The sequence below is a fragment of the Octodon degus genome, unplaced genomic scaffold (assembly GCF_000260255.1).
Source record: "Octodon degus isolate 3935 unplaced genomic scaffold, OctDeg1.0 scaffold00060, whole genome shotgun sequence".
Taxonomy (NCBI): domain Eukaryota; kingdom Metazoa; phylum Chordata; class Mammalia; order Rodentia; family Octodontidae; genus Octodon; species Octodon degus.
Window position 1 is genome coordinate 6,500,438 of NW_004524636.1, and position 15,088 is coordinate 6,515,525.

The 15,088-nt window shown below is 38.6% G+C and overlaps 1 protein-coding gene across 1 annotated transcript in view; it reads right to left on the reverse strand.

The window, feature by feature from the left end:
• Positions 1-15,088, reverse strand: part of Hao1 (hydroxyacid oxidase 1) — a 68,478-nt gene continuing 53,390 nt past the window's right edge. Inside the window, exons 5-8 of the mRNA XM_004634288.2 lie at positions 10,928-11,019; positions 3,903-4,061; positions 3,726-3,795; positions 1-733 (exon numbers count right to left, since the gene is read on the reverse strand). Of these exons, the coding sequence (XP_004634345.1) occupies positions 663-733; positions 3,726-3,795; positions 3,903-4,061; positions 10,928-11,019 (392 nt within the window). The 3' untranslated portion in view covers positions 1-662. The remainder of the gene's footprint in view (positions 734-3,725; positions 3,796-3,902; positions 4,062-10,927; positions 11,020-15,088) is intronic.

The window sequence follows — 15,088 nt, forward strand, 5'->3', positions numbered from 1 at the left end:
CCAAAAAATGTTTTATTTCTTCCTGATTGGGGTAATGCACAGCATAATACATTTACATATGTTCAGACACTTAACATGCCACTGGAAATCTCCATTCAAAGAAACAGCATAGCTCAGGGTGTCAGAAAATAACAGTATTTAGAAAATAAAAATTTCTACTCCCACTTCAATCCAATTCAGTGCTAATTCTCCAAGATGTAAGTCCAAATCTCATGTTGTTCTACGCATTTTCAATCGGAGCTTACAATTTAAGAACCACTGTTTTGAGAATACTCGAACACAATGTAGGCTAGTAAACAGTGAAATCGCTATCATTTTACCTCAATGCCTTACCTTCAGTTCTACCAAAGGATAGCTTTTGTTTTCCAGCACTTTAGCCTGCCAGGGCATGACGTTGTCTAAACACATTTTCAATGTTTTCTTTTTAACAGTTAATATATTTCCAGGATGCAAGTCCATTTCTTTCTAAAAGGTTCCTAGGACACCCATTGAAAAGTCAAAAGCAATGAAGTAAAAGGGATTGCTATTCTGTTGGAGAAGAACGACACCCTTTGTATCGAAGTGAGGAATTACAGACTGTGGTCACCCTCTGCACAGTGTCTCTTTGTCAAGTAATACATGCTGAAAAAAAAAGAATACAGATGGGGAAATACTGTGCACTGTCAGATCTTGGAAACAGCCAAAGGATTTTTCCTCACCAATGTCTTGTCGATGACTTTCACATTCTGGCACCCTGAAAAAATAATGCATACATTTAATATGAGATGAATGCAATAATAATCAGGCAGGTAATCGTTTTCCCAAGGAATGTAAAACTTGACAAATGTAAGGTTTATGATTCAAGGTAGGCTTGCCAAATCTTATGTGGCATGAGACCATTTTTATTACCTAAACAGCCCTTAACACAAAATGACTGGCACATATTTTTATTAACACAAAGAGTGTATTCTTTCTGCCACATTTAATAGAGAGCCAGTGGCTGAAAGCTCTCTTTTAGGATATGTCTGCAGCAAATTAAAATGCGTAGTGAGGATTCACAGAATGGCATTCTTCTCGTGAAGGCTGTCTGACAGGCTCAGCGCAGTAGCGAGTAGAGACAGTTCATCTCTAGAGTCCTATCTATTCAGATGATCTGAATCATATGGCTCGCAAGAAAGGATCCCTCTTTACCTTCAAAAATGGGGCAGCTGATAATTTACTCAAGGCCCGTTTCTGCAGCTAGAAGTCCATTCTGAGTCAAACTCAAAACAGTCACTAAGTAATAATGGCACTTATTTATTTATTCATTCTTCCAACAAATATTTATTGTTTATGTGCCAAGCACTGCTTCAGGCATTGGAAATAGCGTAGTAATCAAAACAGACAAAGGTCCCTGCTTCTTGCTTCTTACATTGTAGAAGAGAAACAAGTAGTACACATTACTGTTATCTAAAAATCAACTTTAGTATACATTATATAGGGAGGGCAATAAATGTTAAAGAAAAGAAGGAAATAGAAACAGAAGAAGAAAACCTGGAGTTGAATGGGCAGTTGGAAGATGGATTACTGTTTTAATCAGAGCAGTCAGGGTGGACCCACTTGAAAAATTAAAATTTGTAGGAAAGCTTGGGGACATAAGGAAGTTATCACATAGAGGTGGAGGGGGAAAGCCTCGAGGACAAGGGCGAGGCCCTCAAAGGTGAAGTGTGATTCTCATAAGCAAACAGCACCAAGGATGCCAATGTGACTCAGTTGGAAGAAGTAAGGGTCTTCTCTGACAAAACTAACCAAAAAAAGTGGGATAGAAATGAACGACCCCTTTGTATCTGTATTCAAAATAGTTAGGGTAGATATACAACTCCATTCTCTTAATTCAATGAATAGGGAGGTTTGTTATAATAGTGTTTGAGACAGGATATCATGTCTGCATCTTGTACAATGAATAACCACTAAGACAACAATATGCAATGTATTAATTATTGAAAATGTGCCAGTAATTGGTTGTAAAGCTGTCTCATTGATATTTGTTTCTCAATAAAATTATTTTTTTTAAAAAAAGAAGCAAGGGCAATGCAAGTAGACCTCTTCACAGAAAGGTAGAGAAAGTCGCAACACCATAAGGACTTGGATATTTATTCGGAATAAACCAAGAACCACTGAAAGGGTCTGGCCAGAAGAGTAGCATGAAGTTCAAAATGGCAGCTGTGATCAAAACAGACTGTGAGAGGGAGGCAGGAAAGACAAGAAAACAGAGGAAGACACCTGCAAGTGAGGTGGCTGTGGAGAAGATACGTGAGATCAGACTTCGATTATATTCTTAACATGGCTCTCTACCAAATGTGACAGTGTGAGAGCAAAGATGAAGAGTCACTGACTTAAGATGTTTGATCTGAAAATATGGTGCTATCATTTATCAGGTGTGATCAATATGGTGAATGTTTAAATAAATATATTCATTACAATAAAAGACACATGGCCCTTAGCCCCTCTCACAATACTCTCCATTGGTATGAACATGCTAATCCCACTGTTCCTGCCACTTTTTTAAGCAGTTTAGCTGCCCTGTCATGGCTTCCATGAGGTCTTGAATCAATTGGAAGTGTTTGCCTTTCATGGTCATTTTGACATTGGGGAAAAACCAGAAGTTACACAATGCCAGGTCTGATGAGAAGATGAAAAGGACATGTTGAAGTGTTTTTCATGCTGCAAGAATTGTTGTAAACATTATGAATCAATTCAGCACATCAAAGCCTCCAAGGAAAAGATACCCATGAAAGAGCATGTCCAGAACTGCTTCAGAAAGTGTCAAGGATGATGGTACAAGTGCATTAAGGGAGATAGGGAAAAATTTTAAGGGTATTCAAGGCAATGTATTTTTACTGTAGTAACTTTTTAACTTAAATATTCACAGTATGTTTTGGTAATATCTCACAGATCTTTAATGCCTCCAAAATGAGCACATAAATATGAAGGTTTGGTCACTAGCCTGTGATTCTCTTGGAAGGTGGGGAAAGTTTTAGAGAATGGTGCTAAATTGAAAGTATTTGTGTCACCAAGCGTGTGCCTATTGAGGGGCTAATAGGGCCCCATCTTTCTCTTTCTTCTTGTTTCCCATCCACCAGGAGATACACAGTTTTCCTCTGCCACGAGCTTCTACCATGTTTGGTGCTACCACAGGCCTACAACAGCAGGGTCACATGACCATGGAGTGAAGCCTCTGAAATCGAGGCAAAATAAATCTTTCCTCCCTACAAATTAAAATTATCTCAGGTTCTTTGTCACAGCAGTGCAAACCGGAGTGACACATAAACCAATTACCTGAACTAAGGCTGGAGAGACATCAGGCAGAACAGCTTTCATGGGGGAATTTGGGGATCGGCTTATGGACAAGAAGACTTTGAGCAGCCACTTAGCCAAGCTGAACTGTACCTTGGCCAGTTAGATGTGTGTTCCTGTGTTCTGAGGTGAGAAAGAGCACCATGCAGCATCAGGTCCTCTCACTCACCAAACTATGCACAATGAGACTAGAGACAGATGCTAAGTGACTTCAGGAGGCTGTGCACACTGTCGAAACCATTAGTTCAGAAAGTGTTCTTAAGCAGAGATACCAATACGAACTCAACTTCCAGTCTAATGTATCTGAATTGACTCCATCTTCTTCCTCTTTGTATCTACTTCCCCCCACCAAAGATTCTGGAATAAAATGATGGACAAAAAGAAAGCTTTACATGAGAATGACAGCTTACCACTCAGTGCCATGGCCAAGCGGAATTCTTCCTTTAGTATTTCCAAGACATCGTGGACGCCTTTCTCTCCCTAAGCAGGGAAAAGATGTAGAACTACTGTGTAAATCAGTCTGACTGTTTTGTGCATGGATTTTGCTACTGAAACATCCTGTGGTGTATACTTCTCTGTTTGATTACCTGGAAAGCCAAGCCCCAGATGATGGGTCTTCCTACAAAAACAGCTTTGGCACCCAGAGCCAGAGCTTTCAGAACGTCCGTGCCTCTCCTCACGCCCCCATCCAGGAACACCTCCACCTTCCCTTCAACAGCCTCCACGATTTCCGGCAAAACATCAATCTGAGGAGAGAAGAGGTTAAAAATGCAATGCTAATAAGGAGCTGCCATTCCACTCCACCCTCAGCAACCACCAACTCCGGCCCCCCAGCTGAGGATCGAAAGAAAGAAGCTAAGTAGTCTAGGGCTCACAGTAAATGACTGCCCTCTGAAAGGTAAGAAGTACAAGTGCGAGATCCTGAAAAGCCAAGCAAGTTTGGAATTGAGCAGCTTATTTTTCTTTCAAAATCCAACATCGGTTTGTTTTTTCTATTCCTGATATTTTTTTATAAGCACAATTTTAAAACACTTGATCTTTTTATAGCTTTCCTTTATAAAAATAAATGAAGTATCTTGATACAATTTATTCTTAATAAATAATTATTATTGTGAGTCAATAGTTAAAATTCATAGTCAGATGATATAAGCAGCAGCACATAAAAAGTTCAAACATGCTACTGATGGGTAGTTTAGTCTCTGATTTCTCTGTCTAAGTTTGTCTAACGTGATTTGCATCCAGATATACATTAGAAAAGACTGTACAAAGGGGTTTTGCTGAAGTTTTCTTGTTCTGGGATTTTTTTTAGGGGGTGATTTTGGGTTTGAGGTCTTGTGCTTTGGGGTTAATGGGGGTTAGGTTTTCAATGCACATGACCACGTGCACTTTAAAGGTCCTTGTCTTGATTAGCAGTTGGTTATGGGCTCCTGTTAGAGGCCGAGAACACATCACTCTGCTAGAGGTTCTTGAGATGGACTGCCTTATTCTTCTTGATCCTTCACATTTCTTTTTCCAAGGAAAGCTCACAGTTTCTGCCATCAAATAAGACAGAATGCACTTTCCCACTCCTTGATTTTGACCTCAATCATGCAACTTACTTTGGCCACAGTGACAGTTAAAGTGGATTGGCAACTTGATTAGCTTGGGAGTCACCTAGGGCGTTAGGGAGGCTGTGTGAGTGAGAGTGGGCAATGGAGGAGAGATTGTGAGGTCCCTATCTGGTCCTCCCCCCTTCCTCTCTGGCTCTTCTACTCTCTCTACTCTCTTTACTCTTAGGCTACTGTGGACTGAGCATCTTTGTTCCACCACAACCTTCAGCCATCATATTTTCACTCTGGAGCCATCCAGGCACTCCTGAATTATCTGAAACCAAGAGTCAAATAAAATTCTTGTCCTTTAAGTTGCAAGTGTCAGATATTGTGTTCAGCAATGGGAAAAGCTGTCTAATATAGCCAATAATGTGTGGGCACAGGTGACAAAGGGTCATTTCTGAGCATAGTCCTTAAGTCACCTCACCTATTTCTACCTACTCCTGCAGGTTTGCCATTTGACATAAGTAAAGCACCCCCAGGGGGTGTTCCTCTCTCAGCATGAGCCTCCTAAATGTTATCCAGGAAGCAGTTTTCCCAGGCAAGCCAAGCTGGACCTGAAACTTGGAGCCCAGAAACTAACTGGTACCAGAGCTGGATCAGCAGACCACTGTTAATTCATATTTTCAAGGCAATAAATAACTGCCAATTTAAATCACTGAATTTGGAGCCTTTTGTTTTACAGTATTATGTGGACATATCTAACTGACTCAATGGCTAATTTGATGTAAATCTTTGCAGTTGAGTATTAAAAAATATATACCGTTGGTGAAAATCTATAGAAATAATCCACATTCATCCTCAAATGTTTCAATTTCAAACAAAGTCCATATTCCCCTTAAAATGTATGCTGTAGAAGCTGCCATCTATTCAAGGGCACTTTTTCCAGAAATAATTGTGCTGAAATCACTCAAATGCTTTCCCACTTCTCCCTTAAAATTTTAGAGGCTAAACTTAAATAGAGTTTTATGTAAAAGGCTAAAAACCAAACACAGCTACAGAGTCAGAGGAAGTGGAGGCAACACTTGGCATGTGGCCCCTAAATGTTTGGCAGGTAATATGATTTTCCCCTTTCCTTTTGGCTTTTCTGCCTTCACGAGCATGCTTTGGATCCATTTACATCCATCCCCTTACCTATACATAGTCCTCCTTTTACATTTGGGCAACTTACATCAACATATAAATGCTACAATTTCCAAGCGATGATGCAAGCCATAATTAAGCATATTTCCCCATTTGAAACCAGAACCAAAGAAAAATATTAGCTCGATTGGGTTCGATACACCTTTTCAAAGGCGCACAAATCAAGTCTATTCAGATTCTTTTCAATAGCCAATCTGGCCTAAAAGTAAACTAATAAGAATAATTAAACTGTGAATCCTGGGTTACAAAACAGAGCCGACATTTGTGTTTTCTGTGCCTTTGGGCAAGAATAGTCTATCCATTGCTGGATATTTTCATCTGCCTATTTTTCTGCATTTTTAGGAAAGCACATGTTACACAAAGTAACTCTATCAGGGCACACTGAAATAATAAATGTAGTAAACAAACACACTATCACAAGGCCCTATACCTGTTTCCTGCTGTTCAGGTGCCACATATCCCTGAAACACTCACTTATATTTTTGATTTTTGAAACTTTGCGTATGGAAACTTTGCTCACAGCAAAACAGTTACACAGGGCTGGTGAGATAGCTCAGCAGACTAAGCGCCTGCTGAGGCAAATGCAAGGACTGAGGTCTGACCCCCTGAAACCACATGCCACACCAGCCCCACCCTCAGATGCACGAAACTGGCCACTGAGACTGGGCATGGTAGCACATGCCTGTAATCCCAGCACTAAGGAGGAGGATCACTAGGAGTCTGAACTGTGTAGTGAGACCTTGTACCAAATTAAAAAAAAAAAAAAGTTGCACATATACAAAATCAGATAAAAACCAGAACTGCTTAAAAAGCAAACGAGAGTCCAAGCCACTGCCCACAAATCGTCACTGACCCTCAACTGACTCAACCCATCACACCTGGCCCGGAAGACCTGGGCTGTCTACAAGGCATGCACAGACCATCCCTGTCCACAGAAGTCAGCTGAAATGCAAAAATGGTAGCAGTAATTTCCTTAGCTCATAGTGAGATAAGAATGGATCTAAGGTGGCTTTGTAATTGGCTTTCACCAAAAGAACACAAAAGAAGCAAACAGTCAATCCTCAGCCTTGATCTCAAGAGGCCTGGCATGACTCTAGGAATCTTCCCACCTCATGACAGCAAGCCCACCTGCTATTCTAGAAGATGTGACACAGTGCAGAGCCACATGCCTGGTACTACACCAGGCTGTCCTGAGAGACTTAGCAATACCCACAGGCACCTAAGGAGCTTAGCAAGAACCAGAGCCCCAAACTCCTGCTGACCTCAAACCAAATTGTCATCTCAAAATTGTAAAATGAATAAATCACTATTGCTTTTTAGCCAGATGGTCTGTTATGCAGCACACGCCAACTAATGCATCTAGTGTTATCAAAGGTGGAATTACATAGGCTTTCTCTACTTTTATTTTTATTTATTTCATTTCTCTTCTCCCTCACCCCTCTTACGATATGGGGATCAAGCCCAGGGCCCACCACTAAGCTATACTTCCAGACCCATTGATCCCTTTATTAAAAAAAAAAAAAAAACCTTTGATATCCTAGAACACCAATTTAACAACCCTGATACTTATGTGATAGAAATACTATGCAGTTAAAATTTTTCAGTGGAAAAGAATGTTATATTTTTAAGTCTGAGATAGTTTGAGGTTAGTTAGGATCAAAATGAAAGGCAAAGTTGAAAAAGCACAGTGCTCTGAGAATTCAAATATTCAGAGAATCTGTCTTTAGATCCCATTTTGAAAAGTTCTAGTGCTATAGCTTTTATAAATCCATTTGATTGTATCATATTATTCCCCCATGGCTTCCAGGCCACTTTGGGTCACAGTATTGCGAAGGACTTCATGAAAAACGTACTGTTTTAACTCTTTTGAGTATAACACAGGCCTGGCAAGAGTTCAGAGATGCAGTGTCTTCAAATGAACTGAAGATAAATTCCCCATCTAGGACTCCTAGAGTTAAGAGTTTGTCCCTACAACAGAATCCTGTGATTTATAGAAATGTAGAAACCATATGGTCCAGCCACTTTTCTTTCAAAGCCAACACAACACTGCAAAGAGGTTCAGACATGAAAGTCTGAGTGGCCTATTCCCCCATCTGTCACTTAGGAGAGGCAAGACAGGGCCATGAACCCAAGTCTCCCAGCTGGGGCCTCTGCTGTAACATCACACTGTCCCTGTGGCTCCCACTTATGATATCACCAAGCCCACGGGACAGTGCGGCCTTCTGTGCAGCCACTGAAATGTGTTACCCCACAGCTTCCTTCAAGCCTTTGCCTATTCACCTTAAACCTCACATGCCAAAAGAAAAACACCATTCCCCATCAGCCAGGTCCTTTTCCACATTTCATCACGGCCCTTAAATTTACACTACGGCATCAGGCAGAACTCAAGCAAGTGTCTCCTCTCACTCACAGAGCATGCGATGGGGATGGATATCATTTTTTAAAAACAGCCTCAGAGACCACAACTCAAAAAGCCCTTTTAGATAAGTTTCCATATTCCCTCAGCCAGAAGGAAATAAACCGCACCATTTAGATATTTTCCCCTTAAAATTGAGTTAGATTTGATTTCAGTAGATTTATATTTTATTTTTAGAAAACAAACTTAATTTGGCCCACACACTAAGTCTGTGTCTTCATACACAAGTGAGGCATAAATCTGAGAAAAAGCTCAGAGTGTGACCAGCTCTCCACCCAACTCAGAGAAGGGCATCGCCTTTCACCTCTCCTCACCTGCAGGCAACATTTTCCATCCCCTCCAGACATGTGTCTCCAGGAGTGAGGCTGAGTGGGAAAGATCTCATGAATCCCAGTTTTATGATTTTTGTATCTTTGGTTTTGTTAGTGACAGCCATTAATGCTTTAGAAGAAATTCTGAATGTTTGTACATCAGGTACCTCTGTGCCATTGACTCACACAACTGGTCTATGAATATAGTCAGATCAACCCATTACTGCAGTGAACCAAGTCTAATTCTACTTGGCTAAGTTGTTTGACCTAGGCTGTTTCTAGTTGGGATAAATCCAGTCAGTCATTCCAATTACAGCTGTCTATATAAATAACCATAACTGAATGGTTCTGATAAAACAGGATAGATAGATAGATAGATAGATAGATAGATAGATAGATAGATAGATAGATAGATAGATAGACAGACAGACAGACAGACAGACAGACAGACAGACAGACAGACAAACCAAATAGATTGATAGATTATAGATAGATAATGATCTTGTCCAGAGAAAGGTCATGGTCTGGAATATCCATCCACATTATTTAGTGATTTATTATAATTGTGTTCAGTGTTACTCATTTACTTTTTCTACATAAGATCATTCATAACAATTGGGCTGAGATCTGCTGGGGACTGGGCTTCTGCTTCTGGTTGGGCTTCTTTATATCAAAGGACATCAATGAAATCATCTAATAGATGTCTAATTTTAAAAGATAAGAAAACTACAATTCAGAGCAGAAGTCAATCCCCTTGCCACACAGCAGTGCAGGTATATCCTTTCTATTTCCTTGCCAATAGAACCTTCAAAACCACTTATGGTATTTCATTTTTGTCTCTTGCCATGCCAAACATCAATGTATAAGACTGCTCTTAATCAAGGCTGTTTGGTTTCATGTCCAACAACTCATAATATTCATAATATTTCTCAAGACTCTACCAATCTCACCAGATACTGAAAACACAGTAATATGGCCCTTGGCCATCTTCCCTTTTCAACCATTTGTACATTTAAGGTTACATCTCCAAAGCTAAGGGGTCTGTGTGGAGCTAGAACAGAACTGCAAGGTACTTGCAAATCAATTTCCTCATCTAAAAGATGCCCAAACCCTTGCAAGTAGCCATCACATAAAGAAATATTTTTAATGCCCATCTGCAATTCCTCCCATCCATTCTGGATCATGGACTCCTTAAATCCCCTCCAGGGTTATGTATGTGTCTTTGTGACTTTTGATCTATTTATCATGCAATGCTTGATCCTAAAATTTGCCCCAGAGTCTCTGTTGCTTTCCTTGACCTTGGTCTCCTTTGGAACTAAACTGTTCTCTGCACAGTTCTAGCTGAGTACCATACCTTGAAGGTCACTTTCAATCACTTTATCTACCCGGACTATGATTTGACCAACACAATGTACATAGCATCTAAACACCAGAGATGCACAGTGGTATTTCTTGGGCAACATTTCAAATTCCTGGTGCCTATGCATCTCCCCCCAGTGCTGATATTCTGATGCACTGATCTGGAGTGTAGTCTAGGCTTTATGACTCTTCCCCCTATAATTCCAGTGTGTACTGAAGGCCCTGCACAACTCGCTAGAGCAGCCCATTTGCAGTGGACTCTATTTCCCTCATGCTGGGCCATGGGACTCCTGAAAGCTTTCTCTGCTCCCCATTTCCTCTGTACAGATTTTCAGTGACCCCAAAAAAATTTTAGTTGGTTCTTCTGCCTTTTTGTCACACTTGCACCCAAGATCTCAAGCTCCTCTAAAGCCTTATGCTAATTCCTACAATTGTTTACCAATTGATACTCTCTGAACTCTCATAACTTAATCTTTCTCTCCATACTCTGCTTTAAATTATACCTGTTGATGTATCTAATTACAAAATTAAGCCCTATCCACAAATGTCTTACTATTCAACAGGAATTTTTTTTATATGTTTGCAAATAAATACATTGGGCTAATCAAAACTACCTGTACTAGCAAATGAAGGTAATTCTATGCTGTTAAGAATACAAGATCACATCTATTTACACATAGTTTATCTTGAGCAATCTCAGGAAACAGACACAAAGTAGAAACGGACCTAGAGACAGTCAAAACAGATGGGAATGGGAACTCCAAAAGGAAACCCCAGGGCATGCAGAGACTCACAGTGGCTGGCACCCCATCGAGTTGTCGGGCCCCATGATTGGACACCAAGATTCCATCCACACCACATTTAACTGCTTCCTTGGCATCATCGCCTGGAAAGACAGAAACAACCACTGTGGAAATTAAAATGTAACAAAGGGGGGCCAGGGAGATGACTCAGTAGAATAAGCACTTCCCTGGCAAGTGCAAGAGCCTGAGTTCAATACTCAGTTCCACCAAATAAATAAATAAATAAATAAATAAATAAATAAATAAATAAATAAATAAATAAATAAAAGGTTTCAGCTTGGAGGGCCCAGAATTCCAGTCAAAGAAAGACTGACGTCTCTCACACACATGTTCATTACTCTTAATATAAAAATATGCCCCAGTGTTAGATATAGAATATTAGTGGCCAAAAAAATGTTAACATTTATAAAAATTTAACTATGAAATAACATTATCAATAGATAGGAAATTGTCCTACAGTAAAAATTCATTTTAACTACAATTTTGAATCAATTGGTTGTAATTATTACATTTTGAGTTTGGAATTTGAGAACCATCATTGTTATCATAATAAAATATTAGCAAATGTTTTATTACTGGGACCATGCTACAAATAGTCAGGATATAGCATAGGCTTAACATTTACACATATCTCTAATTTTAGAAAAAATATTATTATAAAAAAGGAGTAATTCACTACTAGTATTCTGTGTAAGGATTTACTCCTGCTATATATTTTTAAATTAATAAGATCATAGCAAGTTAGCAGAATTGTGCCACTACAATTTGAATGGCATGAAAGAATACCTAAAATGGTGAGTAATTTTGGTGTAACAGGAAATGACCATGCCTATTCCAAAACTTCTTAATATATACTGTAATAACTTCAATATTTAAAGTTATATTGTTCTATAATTAAATGTGTTTTGTTCATTGAATTTTATTTAAAATATAATATTAAAATTTAAGCTAAATTTCTAATCAAGCTTCAAAATATATTGATTCTGGAAATTTACTTTTATAATACTTTTAACTTAAATCAACTTCTAACATATGCTTTAAAGTGTTTTGTATTCTAACTGACCACTCTTAGCATGGTCCCAGTAATAAAACATTTGCTAGTATTTTATTATGATAACAATGCTGTTTCTCAAATTTCAAACTCCAGATGTAATAATTAAAACCAATTGATTCAAAATTGTAGTGAAATCAGTCTTTAAGACATAAGCATGGAGAGCGAGGGAGATAGTTCAGTAGAATAAGCACTTGCCTGGCAAGCACAGGTCCCTGAATTCAATCCCCAGTACCACAAAAAAAAAAGACATAACCATGGAAATGTAGAAGCTTATACATATCCATTAATTTAGCAATGGCAATCAAAGCCAGACATAATTAGGCATAATTTTAAAAGATACATAGAAAAATCCTACAATTCTGATGCTTCTAAAGTTTGAGGTCATCATATCTTTATTCCAATTGCATTTCATAGAATACCAACAGTGAATTACTCCTTTTTTATAATAATATTTTTCTAAAATTAGAGATATACGCAAATGTTAAGCCTATGTTATATACTGAACGTGTTCTCCAAAATTCATAGGCGAAAGCCCTGACTTTGCATTGGAATGGTGTTTGGAGATGGGATATTTGGGGGAATATAGGATTGAGTGATTTCATGAGGTTGTCAAGTCTCTTGAGATTTGGGCCCTGCTAGAAAGAGACACCCTACCCCATGCACAAAAGTGAAAGAGATCCAGTGAACACACAGAGAGAAGGTAAGCACCAGTAAGCCAAGGGGCAACCCCTGGATGCTCTCTATGATGGCACCCTAAACCCAGACCACTACCCTCCAGAACCATAAGAAAAGGAATTTCTGGTTAATAGTCCACCTAGTCCATAGTACTTTGTTGTGGTAGAGAGATTCCTAAGGCACATTATTATTATTGTTGTTGTTGTTGTTGTTGTTAACTCCATCTTAAGGAATGTTACGGCAAACTCCAAAATACAATGGGAAAATATGAAAAGTCATCTGATCTGAGTTGGCAGCGTTTACCAACTTTATGTGGTCTCCAGTGGCTTGCCTTAAAAATTTTTAAATTTTGCAGTGATGCGACATCACTCAGTAGAAACCAAATCAAGTTTTGAATTGTGATCTTTCCTGAGTTAGCAACAAGCAGCACAACACCACATGCACCAGCCAAGAGCAGCAGCCCACAGCTCACCATCAGCCAGAGGGTCACAAGGACAAACAACCAACACTCCACAAGACAGTGTGTTGGTGGAACACTTTGGAAACAAGTATTCAATAAGTTACACAAGGTATTTAGCATTTTGCTATAAAATAGGTTTCGTGTTAGATGATTTTGCTCAACTGAAGGTTAATGTAAGTGTTCTGAGCATGTCTGACAGGGTAGAACAAGCTATGATATTTATCATGACATGATCATGTAAATTAAGGAGCACCTGTAATTTGCATGTTATTTATTCAATTATAAGCCTGTGTATTGTTAGGCACTTTGTTATTTACTCCATGTCAGGTGACATTTTCATTTTATGTCAAATATACAACATGTTTTATGAGATTATTCTTCTCTATCTGTTTTAATCCAAGCATTCGTGAATCCTATGAGGTTTCACTGAGGATTTCTGAGCCACTGGGGAGATAGACTTAGCCTCAACATTTCAAGATAAGAGAGGGTAGTGGGGAATGTTATGACCAAAATACATTATATTCAGGTAAAAAAGGTCATAAGACCTTTCTTATACTATTACTTGGTTCAGATTTTACATTTTATTATTATTTTGTAATTGAAACAGGTATTCTTTATCACACAGCATCTTTTCCTAGGTTCCTAATTTTCTGTCTTTTTTATGCCCTGCATCTTCAAACCTTTCAATTCTTCTAACCTTTTCAGCCACTGTATTTTCTTCCCAGAAGCAAGTACATGGAGCTCACTACTTGCTTGCCATTCTGCTACAGCTACTCCTGGTGTCCTCTGCTTTCCTTTACCCTCTATGCTTGTTTCTAATCTCTCAGGTTGACTACCTTGTATTCTGCTGTTTGCGCTGATTTGACTTACACTTTCATTTCCTTGGGGTGCATGTCTGTGCACGTGCCTACAGGAGGATTCATGGGACAAAAAGTAGTGTCTGAGCGTCTTTGCAGGTAGGAACAATGATTAGAGCCATCGGGTTGGACACTGCAGATTGAGCACCCCTATAACGTGACTCCCTTCTCTTCCACTGCCACTGTGGACCACCGTGAAGACTGCTGCCGGACTGACCTGCATCTTCACATCTGGTTATAGTTGAACAGTTTCATGTGCATTTTCTCTAGGCACATGTTATTTTGCTGCCATTTTGTAAGGAATGTTTTAGAGTGTGATTTGTTCCTTCAGTCTAATGATTTATGTTACCCAGATTCAAATTGGCCTATTTCTAATAACTTCTTCTAGATCTTCTGTTTTTGCCACATGATAGCCCTCTCAGTGGGATACCAATGGCACTTGGGTCTCTACCCAGTACTCATATTCTTCCATTTGTCTTCGTGCTGTTATTGTCATTGTTTCACATTCTGGAAAGTGTCACCGACTGCGGCTTAACTATTTAATCATTTCATTTGGGATTTCAGAAATCTCACCTTTAGTGTTGGAGATCTTTCCTTTTGAAAAAAGTCGAAAGTCACATATTTAATCACTAGGGTTCTTTTATACTTTGCTTTTATTTTTCACAGAAAACTTCTGATTCAGTTGCAATATATTTTTAAATTCTTTATTATTTGCATTTTTGAAGTTCTTTTTTATTTTGTTTTTGTTTTCCTCTACTTTTCATATTATTTCATCAGATTTTTAATAGTTTTATCTTGGTCTTTCCCCCACTTTGGGAAGAAGAGTTTCTTTATTTCCATTTATTATGTCATGAAAAATAAAACAAAATTTCATAGCAACAATAAGTGAATGACAATGATTAATACACTGTGTATGGTTATCTTCAAAGTAGTTACTCATACTCAAAATACAAAACATAAATTAAAAAATCTTACAAAAAGGTAATCAATAAATGATACAAAATTTTCTTCTCCATGGACTAAGATAAACTAGTATTATAAATGAAACAAATTAGTATGTATATTAAAACATTTTTGAAACAAGGGAAAATGTAATTTGGGGAGTA